This window comes from Tiliqua scincoides, chromosome 6 (genome assembly GCF_035046505.1).
Source record: "Tiliqua scincoides isolate rTilSci1 chromosome 6, rTilSci1.hap2, whole genome shotgun sequence".
Classification (NCBI taxonomy): domain Eukaryota; kingdom Metazoa; phylum Chordata; class Lepidosauria; order Squamata; family Scincidae; genus Tiliqua; species Tiliqua scincoides.
Window position 1 is genome coordinate 89,367,094 of NC_089826.1, and position 14,272 is coordinate 89,381,365.

The 14,272-nt window shown below is 47.1% G+C and overlaps 1 protein-coding gene across 2 annotated transcripts; it reads right to left on the bottom strand.

Annotated features, from left to right (window-relative positions):
- Positions 1 to 254: 254 nt before the first annotated feature.
- On the bottom strand, positions 255 to 14,256 carry RAD51AP1 (RAD51 associated protein 1). 2 transcript variants are annotated; one of them, XM_066631734.1, is made up of 8 exons: positions 14,161 to 14,256; positions 13,691 to 13,740; positions 10,307 to 10,436; positions 9,624 to 9,733; positions 3,425 to 3,562; positions 2,991 to 3,143; positions 2,216 to 2,326; positions 255 to 1,014 (listed from the first exon to the last, which is right to left on the bottom strand). In XM_066631734.1, exons 1-8 carry the CDS (start codon positions 14,181 to 14,183, stop codon positions 887 to 889), a joined length of 843 nt encoding a protein of 280 aa, XP_066487831.1. In that variant the 5' UTR covers positions 14,184 to 14,256; the 3' UTR covers positions 255 to 886. The 2 variants fall into 2 exon arrangements, with proteins under 2 accessions (XP_066487831.1, XP_066487830.1); XM_066631733.1 differs by having other exon boundaries at positions 2,985 to 3,143; positions 14,161 to 14,255.
- Positions 14,257 to 14,272: the final 16 nt, after the last annotated feature.

Sequence of the window (14,272 nt, forward strand, 5' to 3'; positions counted from 1 at the left end):
GCAGTGCACGCCCCATTGGCACAGCTGCACCGGCCCTGGAAAACTGGACAGGATTGGGCCCTAACCCCCCCACACCGAAAAGGCCAGAGTAGCTACTTTTAGCTAAATGTAAATGAACCAGTTACAATTAGAATATACAACAATAAATACAACAATACTGTAATGTTACTACAGCTATATAACAGTTAAAGTTGGTAATATGAATTAAGAAAGAATTAAAATAGAAACAGCTTACACAAGCAGCTTTGGGCCATTTCTAAAAATATTTTATTTCACTATAAAAATCACAATTATGCATAATATTTATTGATACACTCACAAAAATCAAATAGCTCTAACAAATATCTGAGGAATAATATTTGCTGGCTTGGGTCAGGAAAATAACATTATAAGCTTCTAAAAGCAATATTGTTTATTTGGTCTAACAAAGGAAGGAAAATACCAAGTTAGAATCTGAAGGTTGCTTTTATCCAAATATCTAAGTTACACAAATGAGCTCCACCGTGTATATCAAGTCTCTGAAGTGTTTAAAAACTGTGGTCACAGAACCAGAGACAGCTGGCCCAGGCTGACAGTTACACTCTCAACCAAGCCAGGAATACATGAAGAATCAAGCCACCACACATTCACGAAACGAAGATGATTTTGCCGATGATCTGAACATTTCAATGGTGAAATGGAGAAGGGGCACTACTTCACCAATATTGTCATCAGCTCACACCCAACTGTATGGACATTTTTAAAAATGCAATAGCATCTTCCAGTTTAGAATGATAAATTGTCTACAACAGATTTTCTGTTTAGCAAAAGATAAGAATGTCCCCCTTCACCCCACCTGGTCCTTTCATTTCAGGTTGCAAACCACTAAAAACCAGCACAGGCACCCTCAGGTGCTGGCAAAACTTGGGTGCAGGGGCTTCACTCTTGCCAATCTGGAGAGGCCAAGTCTGAGCCCTTGAGTGGGTGACATCGCAGGGACTCTTTCCTGTTGGTTGGCACGGTTTCCTGATGCAGCTGGAAAGATTAGTAAGAACAGACATTAAGAAAGACTCTAGTCCACTTTTCAGTTTTACTGACAAACATGCTTTTCCCCAGGCAGGAAAAATAATGAGCACCACTACTTTGCTTTCAGACGGCCATGGATCTTGTTCATGTCAGGCGGAGGCCAGCATCCAGAATGCACTCATTTTTAAACTCAGTACAAATCTCTAGATTTAAACGTACCTATCTAGATACTTGTAGCTGTCTTTCCACCTCTTAAGTGGTCCTCAAGGTGGTTCACATTTGGTTTAGGACACTGTACACACTTCCTCAGCTGCTGAATCCATGCAAGGGGGAAGGGACAGAGTTAAAGGCACAGCGTGCAGGGGCCTCAAATGGTTGCTTTCGAATGGGACAATCCATTCAGATGACTATAAGGGGTTTACAGGCTTCAGAAGAAAATTCTTAGCATGTCAGCCAGGACTTTGCATTGACAACTAAGCACCTGCAGAGGTAATGATCAACTGGCAAGTTTCCTTTAAATATAAATAAGCCCAAATCTCAAAACAAGGAGGTTGTGGCAAAAGCAATTTGTGCAATAATGTCTTCTCAAAAAACCCACAGCCCAATCCTGCACTCCTGGCACCCAGGGGTGCAGTGGCGCCGAAAATGGCTGCTGCTGCATCCTGCAGGCAGCACCAGCTCCTCCTCAGGGGACTTTTGTCCCCTTCCCCCGGGTAAGCCAAATAGCCCTGCAATGGGGCTACTCAATCCTATGTTGACCTGAGGGATTTTGAGCCTCTGTTTCGGGCTGGTGATCCCACCTCCCTTCTGCCCTGTTCCCTTTCCACGGCATTCCAGCTCCCCACCTTGGAATGCCTCCTACCCATGTCTGCCCACATCCCCACCTACCTCTCTGCTGCCCAGCAATCCGTGCGACTGCCGGTGCTCGCCTGGCACTAGCCCAGAGCCGGGCTAGCACTGGTGCTAGGGCCCCGCAAACGAGCCTTATGGCATGTCTGCATCAGTGTGCGCCAGCGTTGAGCCAGTGTGCACTATACAGGATTGGGCCCTAAATGTAGGAGGGAAGGAACTAATAGATCCATGAGACAACGTAGTATTATTACATAGTGTGAGATTTTTTTTGAACACGTAATGCTGTTTCTGTTTGGAAATATATCTAATATAGACATATCTAAAATATATTATATTAAATATAATATATCGAATATACCTGGAGGTATCCAAGTGGGCTTCTTGACTGCTAAAGGGCTTGAGGTTTTCAAAGGCTTTCCAATTGGGTCTGAAGAACATGATGCTTTTGGCAAAGCTGACTGAGATTTTACTAGTCAGACGATTGAAAGAGAAAAAAAATCTCATCAAAAAATGGATAGATGATACCAAATAAATTTTGCTGTAGAGCTGTTCAGCATTCAGCCACTAGATAAGGCAATGTAATGGGATTACATTTAGTCCTATCTAGTAACTAATGCTGTATAGCTCTGTACGACAATGTAATCAGATTACATTCAGCCCCATCTAGTGACAGAATGCTGTATAGCTTTGTACAGCAATGAAATGGGATTACAGTCAGCCCTATCAATTGGCTAAATGCTGTATAAAGCTATACTGATGCATTCTGGGGCAACCAAGGGAAGAGCTAGGAACTTCCACAGACCCGGAAATGGGTAATATTTGGCGCCAACAAACTTGGAAACCGTGTGGTTTACTGCGCAATGGTAAGAAACACAAATTTTCCTACTTTTTACTTCTTTACAGGCATTTAAATGGCAACCCCGGTATCCACGGTTAGTTTAATCTACAATGCCGGGTTCCTGGATACTGAAGTCTTACTGTAATTTCCATTATTTAGTGAGCACAAACTGAATTTTAACTTTCTTCTTTTTAATACATGAAATAGAGCACCATTATGGAATTCCTTAGACACAGAGAAGCTCAGTGGCATAATGGGCTACAGAAAAGAATGAAACAAATTTACTTACCCATACCATTTGTTTTTCGTTTGGATGGCTTTGTTGTGCGTTTTTTGGTTTCAGCATTTAACTTCCCTCCTTCCTTCCTATTTTGTTTTATTTTCTTCTTCACAACAAATTCATCACAGTCATCTTCACTAAAGCTAGAATCACTCTCTGATTCTTCAACTGAAACCAGAGATTTTTTTTTTTTAATTATCTGAGGACTTATATTTATTTATAGAATTTATATCCAGTGAGCTAAGGGCTGAGATAAGACTTCATCCATGCCACATTAAAATGTGGCACAAATTTGTGGAAACTGCCGAAAACCAATCACCACCGATGTCACAATTTAGTAAAGGGAGCTGAAACCTCAGCATGGCATTTATTGTTGTTACTCTATCTAAGGCAGTTTTTGCATTAAATGATTTGAGGTTTCAGAAGGTGTGAGGGGAAGAAATACTTACGTGAAGCAGTTGCTGGCTCGTAGCTGTCAGTGCCGTCTCCATTTGTGTCTTTAGTCTGTAATTTCAGCTCGGCTGCTGCTGCTCCTTGTCTGAAATCTCCCACAGCCCTGTCACATTCATTTGTGCTTCCATCTAGAGCTGTAATTGTACATTAGCTTAATACCACAAAGATTGGAAAAACGTAGGGAAAAATCAGTGTTTGCTTCTGCTCTGTTGCAAGTGAGCTTTCACACATGTGCGCACAACTCAAACAAGCTCAGCCCACACATCAGGGGCTCCCTTACCCTCCCAGCACCTCCTCCAGTTGAAGAGGTTAGCCACTTTTTAAAAACAGAGTAGTAGCTCACCACCTTTTGGGGTTTGGAAGCTGCTGTGGTTCAAAAACAGGCAATGCAACTCATACACATAGGGATCTCCTCTGGACCATGGATAAAAACAAATGTTTAGCCCCAAAGAACCACCAACCCACATGCAGAAACTCAATCCACATCTTTCCTTGCTAAATTTCACTGTGGATTTAAATTCTTGCTGCTATGCAGCAGTATGTACGCCAGTTGCAACTGGGAGAAATAAGAACATAAGAACAGCCCCACTGGATCAGGCCATAGGCCCATCTAGTCCAGCTTCCTGTATCACACAGTGGCCCACCAAACACCCCAGGGAGCACACCAGATAACAAGAGACCTGCATCCTGGTGCCTCCCTTGCACCTGGCATTCTGACATAGCCCATTTCTAAAATCAGGAGGTTTCAGATACACTTCATGACTTGTAACCCGTAATGGATTTTTCCTCCAAAAACTTCTCCAAACCCCTTTTAAAGGCATCCAGGCCAGACGCCGTCACCACATCCTGTGGCAAGGAGTTCCACAGACCGACCACACACTGAGTAAAGAAATATTTTCTTTTGTCTGTCCTAACTCTCCCAACACTCAATTTTAGTGGATGTCCCCTGGTTCTGGTGTCGTGTGAGAGGGTAAAGAGCATCTCTCTATCCACTCTATCCTTCCCATGCATAATTTTGTATGTCTCAATCATGTCCCCCCTCAGGCGCCTCTTTTCTAGGCTGAAGAGGCCCAAACGCCGTAGCCTTTCCTCATAAGGAAAGGAAATGCATTCAGAGTTTCATTTTCGTGTTACAAATAAGGTTACTGCTGACAAAGCAAACATTATTTACAAAAAAGACCTTGCCAACAATATTGCATGCAGTTGCAAACAAGGAAGAGAAACATACAGTTACTTGTTCATAAATATGCACATTAATGCACTTCATTGGAAACCTCACTGCCGCTTGAGAGAAGCACTATCTCTACTTTTCATTTCTACATGTTTTATCAGACATTTAAAAAAGGAAGTGGAATGCTGATTCATAGATGCCATTTTAATATCTCCAACTCACTGCAAACACGTTATAGTTCACTACATCTATAGAAATATATATGCAGTAAAGTATTTCATGCATTTGACAAGTATTGTTCCTGCACCCCACTGCATGATGTTTTCCATCTAACACTATTACAACAGTGCAACAGAATGTCATTTTCCCTCTAATTGAGTATTATTATTTAACTTAGGCCTAGTAACCCTATAAAGGTCTGAGGAAAATGGAATTGGAACAATGATTTGAAAGCGTTTGCATGCCAAGAGAGGAGGCAAACATTTCAGGGCTCTCTCCTGTTCAGAGAGGGAACAAAAATTCCAAGATCTGCTAAATAGATGAGACTACAGGTACAACCTATTTATACACTGATTCTTTTATTTGCCAATTTATCTCAACACGAATAGGGGGAATTCAGAGTCGTACACACCTTTGCCTCCTTTGTCCCACGTTGGTGTCTCACTCTGTTTCAGGGCAGCCCAAAACATTGAAAAAAGGCTGCACCTTGCATATTAAGTTCCTGTATAGCACTTATACATTAATTCACTTAATATATTGTAATTTTCATTCAGTGTTAATATTTTTCAAATATATAAACCATGTCTAACCAAAAAAACACTCTCAATTTTATAAATCCCCTTTGTTTCCAAAGGAATCACTACTATAAAGCCTGAACATCACCACCACAGTTCCTTGATGGCGTGAAGCAGTTAGTTGGTAACCTTCAGTCTCGAAAGACTCTGGTATCGCACTCTGAAAGGTGGTTCTGGAACAGCGTCTAGTGTGGCTGAAAAGGCCGATTTGGGAGTGACAATGCTTTCCACACCGGGAGCAAGTGCAGTCTGTCCCTGGTCTGTCTCCCTGGCTATGGGCCTTCCTTCTTTGCCTCTTTACCTCAGACTGTTGGCCAAGTGTCTCTTCAAACTGGAAAAGGCCATGCTGCACAGCCTGCCTCCAAGCGGGCCGCTCAGCCCACTTGTTGAGGTCCACTCCTAAGGCCTTCAGATCCCTCTTGCAGATGTCCTTGTATCGCAGCTGTGGTCTACCTGTAGGGCGCTTCCCTTGCACGAGTTCTCCATAGAGGAGATCCTTTGGGATCCGGCCATCATCCATTCTCACAACATGACCGAGCCAACGCAGGCGTCTGTTTCAGTAGTGCGTACATGCTAGGGATTCCAGCACGTTCCAGGACTGTGTTGTTTGGAACTTTGTCCTGCCAGGTGATGCCGAGAATGCGTCGGAGGCAGCGCATGTGGAAAGCGTTCAGTTTCCTCTCCTGTTGTGAGTGAAGAGTCCATGACTCGCTGCATACAGAAGTGTACTCAGGACGCAAGCTCTGTAGACCTGGATCTTGGTATGTTCCGTCAGCTTCTTGTTGGACCAGACTCTCTTTGTGAGTCTGGAAAACGTGGTAGCTGCTTTACCAATGCGTTTGTTTAGCTCGGTATCGAGAGAAAGAGTGTCGGAGATCGTTGAGCCAAGGTACACAAAGTCATGGACAACCTCCAGTTCATGTGCAGAGATTGTAATGCAGGGAGGTGAGTCCACGCCCTGAACCATGACCTGTGTATTCTTCAGGCTGATTGTCAGTCCAAAACCTTGGCAGGCCTTGCTAAAACGATCCATGAGCTGCTGGAGATCTTTGGCAGAGTGGGTAGTGACAGCTGCATCGTCGGCAAAGAGGAAGTCACGCAGACATTTCAGCTGGACTTTGGACTTTGCTCTCAGTCTAGAGAGGTTGAAGAGCTTTCCGTCTGATCTGGTCCGGAGATAGATGCCTTCTGTTGCAGTTCCAAAGGCATGCTTCAGCAGGACAGCGAAGAAAATCCCAAACAAGGTTGGTGCAAAAACACAGCCCTGCTTCACACCACTTCGGATGTCGAAGGGGTCTGATGTGGAGCCATCGAAGACAACAGTGCCCTTCATGTTCTTGTGGAACGATCTGATGATGCTGAGGAGCCTGGGTGGACATTCAATCTTGGGGAGAATCTTGAAGAGGCCATCCCTGCTGACCAGTTCAAAGGCCTTCGTGAGATCTATGAAGGCTATAAAGAGTGGCTGTCGTTGTTCCCTGCATTTCTCCTGTAGTTGTCTAAGGGAGAATACCATATCAGTGGTGGACCTGTTGGCTCGGAATCCGCACTGTGATTCTGGATAAACGCTCTCTGCAAGTACCTGGAGCCTCTTTAGTGCAACTCAGGCAAACAACTTTCCTACAACACTAAGGAGAGAGATGCCACAGTAGTTGTTGCAGTCACTCTTGTCACCTTTGTTCTTGTACAGCGTGATGATGTTTGCATCCCTCATGTCTTGAGGTAATCCACCTTCTCTCCAGCAGAGACAGAGGATTTCATGCAGCTCAGTGACGATGATCTCTTTGCAGCACTTTAGGACTTCAGCAGGGATGCTGTCTTTTCCAGGTGCCTTGCCAAAGGCAAGGGAGTCCAGGGCCACGTGAAGTTCTTCTAGGGTTGGTTCACTGTCAAGCTCCTCCAGCACAGGCAGGCACTCAATGTTGTTCAGCGCTTCTTCGGTGACTACATTTTCTCTGGAGTATAGCTCAGAATAGTGCTGCACCCAGCGTTCCATCTGCTGCGTCCGATCCTGGATGACCTTGCCTGTGGCAGACATCAGAGGGGCAATTTTCTTCTGCGTTGGACCTAGGGCCTGCTTGATACCGTCATACATCCCCTTGATGTTGCCCATGTCAGCTGCTATCTGTATCGCGGAACAGAGCTGGAGCCAGTAGTCGTTAGCACATCTCCTGGCAATCTGCTGGACTTTGCTGCGAGCAGCTCGGAGGACCTGCAGGTTGCGCTCACTGAGACAGGCCTTGTATGCTGCTTGAGCTCTCCTCTTTTCCTCAATGACTGGTGTCAACTCCTCAGAGTGGGCTTCAAACCAGTCTGCCGTCTTGTTGGTCTTCTTGCCAAATATGGACAAGGCGTTGTTGTAAACGGCATTCTTGAAATGTTCCCATCTGTTGGATGCGTTTGCATCGACCGGGCCTGGAAGAGATTCCTCAAGCGCTCGTGCAAATTCCTCCACTTTTCTCTGATCCCGGGTCTTGCTGGTATCAATGTGAGGTCTTCCTTCCTTTTTCGTGTGGTACAGTCGCTTTGTTTGCAGTTTCACTCTGCTGCACACCAGGGAGTGGTCGGTGTCGCAGGCAGCACCCTGATAGCTGCATGTGATATTGATGCTGGGAAGGCTGGAGCGTCTGGTGAGAATCAGGTCGAGCTGGTGCCAGTGCTTTGATCTTGGGTGTCTCCAAGAGACTCTATGTTGGGGCTTTGTGTTGAAGAACGTGTTGCTGACACAGAGACCGTGATGACAGCAAAACTCTAGCAGGCGTTGGCCATTTTCGTTCATCTTCCCAGTGCCGAACTGACCTAAGCAAGTGGGCCACGAACTGTTATCAGCACCAAGTCTAGCATTGAAGTCGCCGAGGATAAACAATGGCTCTTTTACGGGGATCTTCTTGATAGTGGTGGCCAGGTCATCATAAAATTTGTCTTTGGCTTCTGTTGGAGACGACAGAGTCGGTGCATAAGCACTGATGAGAGTGACAGGTCCTGCTGATGACTGGAGCTGCAGGGACAAAATTCTTTCACTTCCCACAGTAGGTATAGTATTTCTGACAGCAATACACGGGGTATTTCTGACCGCAAAGCCAACACCATGTTCCCTGGTTTCGTTTGGTGGTTTTCCCTGCCAGAAAAATGAGAAATTTCTCTCCTTGACAGATCCGGAATCTGGCAGCCTAGTCTCTTGAAGGGCAACGATGTCCATCTGCAGTCTGCTCAGCTCCATGTCGATGACAGCTGTTTTGCGTGCGTCGTCTATTGCTTGCAGGTCATCAGAGAAGCCAGGTGTCATTGTCCTTACGTTCCAGGTGCCCAGCTTTAGGGCAGGAGTTTTCTGTTTTCTATTGCATGGTGCAGAGTTGTCGATCCGCTTGTCGGTTTTCACCCTAAACCCCACGCACCCCGTGAGGTTAACGGACCGTGGTGAGGCAACACCTTACTGGCTGGGGACTGCCCATCTTAAGGCGGGCGGTAGCTGCCCAATGAGATGCAATGATCTCTCCCACTGTCGGAAGCAGCCGCTGACATCACGCCCTACGCCAATTGAGCAAAGACTTATAACCGGTAACTGCTGCTTCCCGTGTTGTGCCGACGCCGTATGGCGAAGTTGGAGTGTCCTCTCCAGTGCGCGAAGCCTGGGTAAAAGAAGGTATGGAGGATAGGCTGTTACCCATGCAGCAAATCCCCCCTCTCCACGTCACAGGAATGATCCAATGGAAAGGCAGAAACCAATACGGTTGGTTCCAGCGGCGTCGCAGGAGTTGCCAGAGCGTGACTTGTGTTCAGCCACGAACTGCCTCAGGGACTCCGGCTATTGATTTTGCCTTGAGGTTGACTCCTGAAGCCTTTTCCACAACTGGATGTACCCACAAGACAGTAGAGGTTTGGAATCAGAGTTTTCCTTCTCTTAGATGTCTCACTATTCAACTTCCTGATACCCACAAACCCCTCTCGTGCCCCTCTCCCCTGCATCCCGTTTGCCTCACCACTGCTCCCTATTCATCCCACCTACTGTGGGAATAGGGAGCAGTGGTGTGAAGCAATATAATGCCATGATTAAACTCCTAGATATGACCATGAAGAAGTGGAAGGAATCATGTGTGAGAGGTACATAGTGCTCCCTGCAGCCTAAACCAACATACGGAAGAGATCATCACCTCCAGAAACTGCAACACCAGGACGGGAACAGCCAGAAGAACAAGAGAGGCGCTTTGGTTCTAAAATGGAAAGAATCACCTTGTTCCTGGGAGCCTTGTTCTTTCCAATTGCTTAAGGATGGTTCATTGACTGATAGTGCTAAGGCTACTTCTAAGTGTCTCTGGTACAGTTTGTCATCCAAGTTAACTCTGAAACAATTTGAAAAAACACTTCACTAAATTTTATGAACATGCTTCAATACAACGGTTTTTGTATTTGTTTATCTAAAAAATATATACCCGAGTCTTCTCACAAGATTAAGGACCACTTATAACAGACTTTAAAACAGTTTTTTAAAAAAACCAAAACGAAAAAATAAGCCAGCCTGTGGCAGCAATAACAACTGTTAAAACACACACTATCAGACAGAGCAGCAAGGCAAAAAAAGAGTTGCCCAAGCCCCAAGAGCTAAAGGGTCATCCAGGGCATGAAATGACTTTAGTAAGCTGGTTAAGATGGAGAAATCCTTTTCAATATTGGGACTCACAATCCTGGAACTTCCTCCCAATTTTCTTAGGAGTCATGGAGGAGGGACCAGGTTTAAGTTTGCACTAGTCATGTAAGTTGCAAGCATACTGCAAAATCTAAAACAAATCATGTTCTAACAATGCAAGCAAATTGCTTCCAGTACTAGGAAAAGCAACAATGCACTTATAATATTTGATTTGTATCTGACTCTACCCACTGGAGCTCAGAGCAGTTTATTCCTTTTTTTTCCTTACCTTTCGTTTGGTGATCTTTTCTTTAACACTATTTCCTCTTTGGGGACCTTCTTTTTCTCCTTCTTTAATTCAGAGTGCACACTCTTCAGCTTCTTGTTGGAAGGCACAGACACACTTGCAAAATCCTCATCTGTTTAATAAAAGCAGCTTACTTTGATTCCATGGAAGTTTATCAGTCATCAAAAACCCTGCATTTTCACAATACGCATCATAAAATACTTCTCAGCGTTCATTTAAATAGAATGCAGAATGAGAATAGAATGTGTACCAAGGAGGGGCACTGCCACAGCACTGTTGGCAACCTTCAGTCTCAAAAGACTATGGTATCGCACTCTGAATGGTGGTTCTGGCACAGCATCTAGTCTGGCTGAAAAGGCTGATTCGGGAGTGACAATCCCTTCCACACTGGGAGTAAATGTAGTATGTCCCTGGTCTGTCTCCCTGGCTATGAGCCTTCCTTCTTTGCCTCAGTCTGTTGGCCGAGTGTCTCTCCAAACTGGGAAAGGCCAAGCTGCACAGCCTGGCCCCAAGCAGGCCGCTCAGAGGCCAAGGTTTCCCATCTGTTGAGGTTCATTCCTAAGGCTTTCAGATCCCTCTTGCAGATATCCTTGTAGCGCAGCTCTGGTCTACCCATAGGGCAGAGCAATGGCAATACCCCCCCCCCGCGCACTAGCCTCTCCCAACTCCTGAAAGGCATCCAGTGTGGTAAAGGGTGTTCTGTCTCTTCCCTCCCCCTCCCCCACAATTATTAACAGTATTTATATACCGCTTTTCAACTAAAAGTTCACAAAGCGGTTTACAGAGAAAAATCAAATAACTAAATGGCTCCCTGTCCCAAAAGAGCTCACAATCTAAAAAGATGCAAATGAATACCAGCAGACAGCCACTAGAACAGACAGTGCTGGGGTGACAATGGCCTCTCCACCTTGCCAGGCAACACCTCAGCTGAGAAACGTGCATGGGGAAGACGGGACAGCTATGGGGGGAGAAGGGCCTGTGTGGAATATGAGAGGCTTGCAGTGCCTGGTGTCAAGAACCCCCCATCCCCAGACTGGGAACCAGACTGCATGTTATGCTCACAAAATATACGGTAGATCAGGTCTGATCTATGGTTCTCACAATGGAGAGAAGTGAAAAGCGGTGTGCCCCAAGGATCTGTCCCGGGACTGGTGCTTTTCAACCTCTTCATAAATGACCTGGAGACAGGGTTGAGCAGTGAGGTGGCTAAGTTTGCGGACGACACCAAACTTTTCCAAGTGGTGAAGACCAGAAGTGATTGTGAGGAGCTCCAGAAGGATCTCTCCAGACTGGCAGAATGGGCAGCAAAATGGCAGATGTGCTTCAGTGTCAGTAAGTGTAAAGTCATGCACATTGGGGCAAAAAATCAAAACTTTAGATATAGGCTGTGGGTTCTGAACTGTCTGTGATAGATCAGGAGAGAGATCTTGGGGTGGTGGTGGACAGGTCGATGAAAGTGTCGACCCAATGTGCGGCGGCAGTGAAGAAGGCCAATTCTATGCTTGGGATCATTAGGAAGGGTATTGAGAACAAAACGACTAGTATTATAATGCCGTTGTACAAATCTATGGTAAGGCCACACCTGGAGTATTGTGTCCAGTTCTGGTCGCCGTATCTCAAAAAAGACATAGTGGAAATGGAAAAGGTGCAAAAGAAAGCGACTAAGATGATTACGGGGCTGGGGCACCTTCCTTATGAGGAAAGGCTACGGCGTTTGGGCCTCTTCAGCCTAGAAAAGAGACGCCTGAGGGGGGACATGATTGAGACATACAAAATTATGCAGGGGATGGACAGAGTGGATAGGGAGATGCTCTTTACACTCTCACATAATACCAGAACCAGGGGATATCCACTAAAATTGAATGTTGGGAGAGTTAGGACAGACAAAAGAAAATATTTCTTTACTCAGCGTGTGGTCGGTCTGTGGAACTCCTTGCCACAGGATGTGGTGTTGGCATCTAGCCTGGATGCCTTTAAAAGGGGATTGGACAAGTTTCTGGAGGAAAAATCCATTACGGGGTACAAGCCATGATGTGCATTCGCAACATCCTGATTTTAGAAATGGGTTATGTCAGATTCCAGATGCAAGGGAGTGCACCAGGATGAGGTCTCTTGTTATCAGGTGTGCTCCCTGGGGCATTTGGTGGGCCGCTATGAGATACAGGAAGCTGGACTAGATGGGCCTATGGCCTGATCCAGTGGGGCTGTTCTTATGTTTCTCATGTCTGCCTAGTGAAGACACTGAGGACTCTCTCAGGACAAACATTGTTGGTGGAGTCTGAAGTGACATTCACTGGGGAGGAAGAGCAGCCACAGACCCCCTTTCTTTGTCAACCACCTAGTTAGTCTTCCTCAGTAGCTAGTAAGTGAATTGGCCCAGAAGCAGGTCAGCAAACAAGCAGATCAAAAATAAACTACCAAAGGAGAAGGCCGGCCTGCGGCTCCCCCCACCCCAAAGCAATCAGCACAAAAATCCATCCTGCTTTTATTGCCTCTCAGGAGTGCACTGCCAGTTCTGTACAGGAAGAGCCAGGATTATAAACTAAAAATCTAAATGGTAGAATCCACTTGAGACATCTCCCCTCCTTTTGTAAGTCACAGAAGTGATCTTGCATGCTCAAAGCACAACAGAAGCAAGAGACAGCAAGCACCAACAGGTCATCAGTTACTAAAAAGTAAACACTAGCGTAATGGTTCCCAAACTGTGCACTGTGGGATGTCCCCAGCAGCCTTTCCTTCACAGCTCTCCCAGGTGCTACCACCTTGAATTACACAAAATTACAGTTCCCAGGAGATGGCCGCACCCGAGGGAGCAAGGCAACGCTGCCGCTGCAAACTGGGTGCTGTGACGACGGTAAGTTTGGAAACTACTATACTAGAAAAGAGCAGGGTACGTATAACTGCTTCCATAAATCAAGCAATAATTCCAAACTGGACAAAAGCTGCTTCTCAAAGCAAGGACATGCGCTTGGTTAGAAAAACTGACTCTTCAAAAGCATCGCTCCTGGTGTGAGAAAAAGCTATAGTTCTGCTAGCGGAGGGCTTGTACTGAAATGTACACGATCAGGTTTGAGATGCCGATCAGCTACACGCGCCTGTGTGAAACTTTCACTCGTGAACCGAGTCTGGCAAAAGAAAAGACGCTGCGACGCTGTGCCCGCTTCCCTGGGAGTAGACGATCGTGTTCAGAACGGGACTGCTTCCGAGTAAACATCCACCGCGTTGCACTGTCATACATCATTCCGTAAATCTGCGTTTGCCCAGCTAGTCTTCTTTTGTTCTGCACAAGCTGAAGCCTGTTTTGCAGCCTTCCTGCAGACGAGCTCCCCCCTCTTCGGACACTGCGGTTCACTGCCGAGCACTTACCGTCGTCGTCTGTGCCGCCAGACTGAGAATAATCCACCGCCTTCCTGCACCTGGAAAGGCAAAAGCGCAGAGCAAGAGGAGTTACTGCACGTGCGCAGAGAGCCGCCCGCCAGGCGTCTCCGGGCCCCGTCGAGACAGCCGCCTGCGTGCCAGAGCCCGGGGACCGCCTCCCAGCAGCGCAGCCCGCGGGAACGGGCAGGCGCGCCCCCCCAGGAGGCCTCTGCGACCGCCTCCCCACCCCGGCGCGGCGCTCGCCCCTCGGCACAGCTGCGCTGGCGCGGGCGGGCGGGCGGGCGGGACCGCGCCTCAGTAGCGAGGAGCGCGACCCACTAGGCGGCTGAGGGCGCGGCGCCAACCCGCTTCCCGGCACCGGGTTGCTGTGCCGCCCGGCGGGGCCTTCTCCTCGCAGCTGGAGCTCTGCGCGTGCTCAGAGGCCCTCTCGGCCGCGCCGGCGTCGGGGAGCAGCTCACCTGCGCGCCGGCCTCGCCGCCATCGCCGCGCCGCCTCCGTCCGTCCGTTGGTGACAGGCGGCGCGCGCGGGGCGTCGACGTCACTTGGCGGCGCGGGGGGCGGGACTTCCGG

What these genes read in the sequence shown, in the direction of transcription:
- RAD51AP1 (XM_066631733.1), bottom strand. Translation starts at nt 14,183, where the DNA reads ATGGCGGCGAGGCCGGCGCGCAG. An exon ending in GCGGCGAGGCCGGCGCGCAG is followed by an intron (nt 13,741 to 14,160) that starts GTGAGCTGCTCC and finishes TTGCCTTTCCAG; the next exon opens with GTGCAGGAAGGCGGTGGATT. An exon ending in TGGCGGCACAGACGACGACG is followed by an intron (nt 10,437 to 13,690) that starts GTAAGTGCTCGG and finishes TTTATTAAACAG; the next exon opens with ATGAGGATTTTGCAAGTGTG.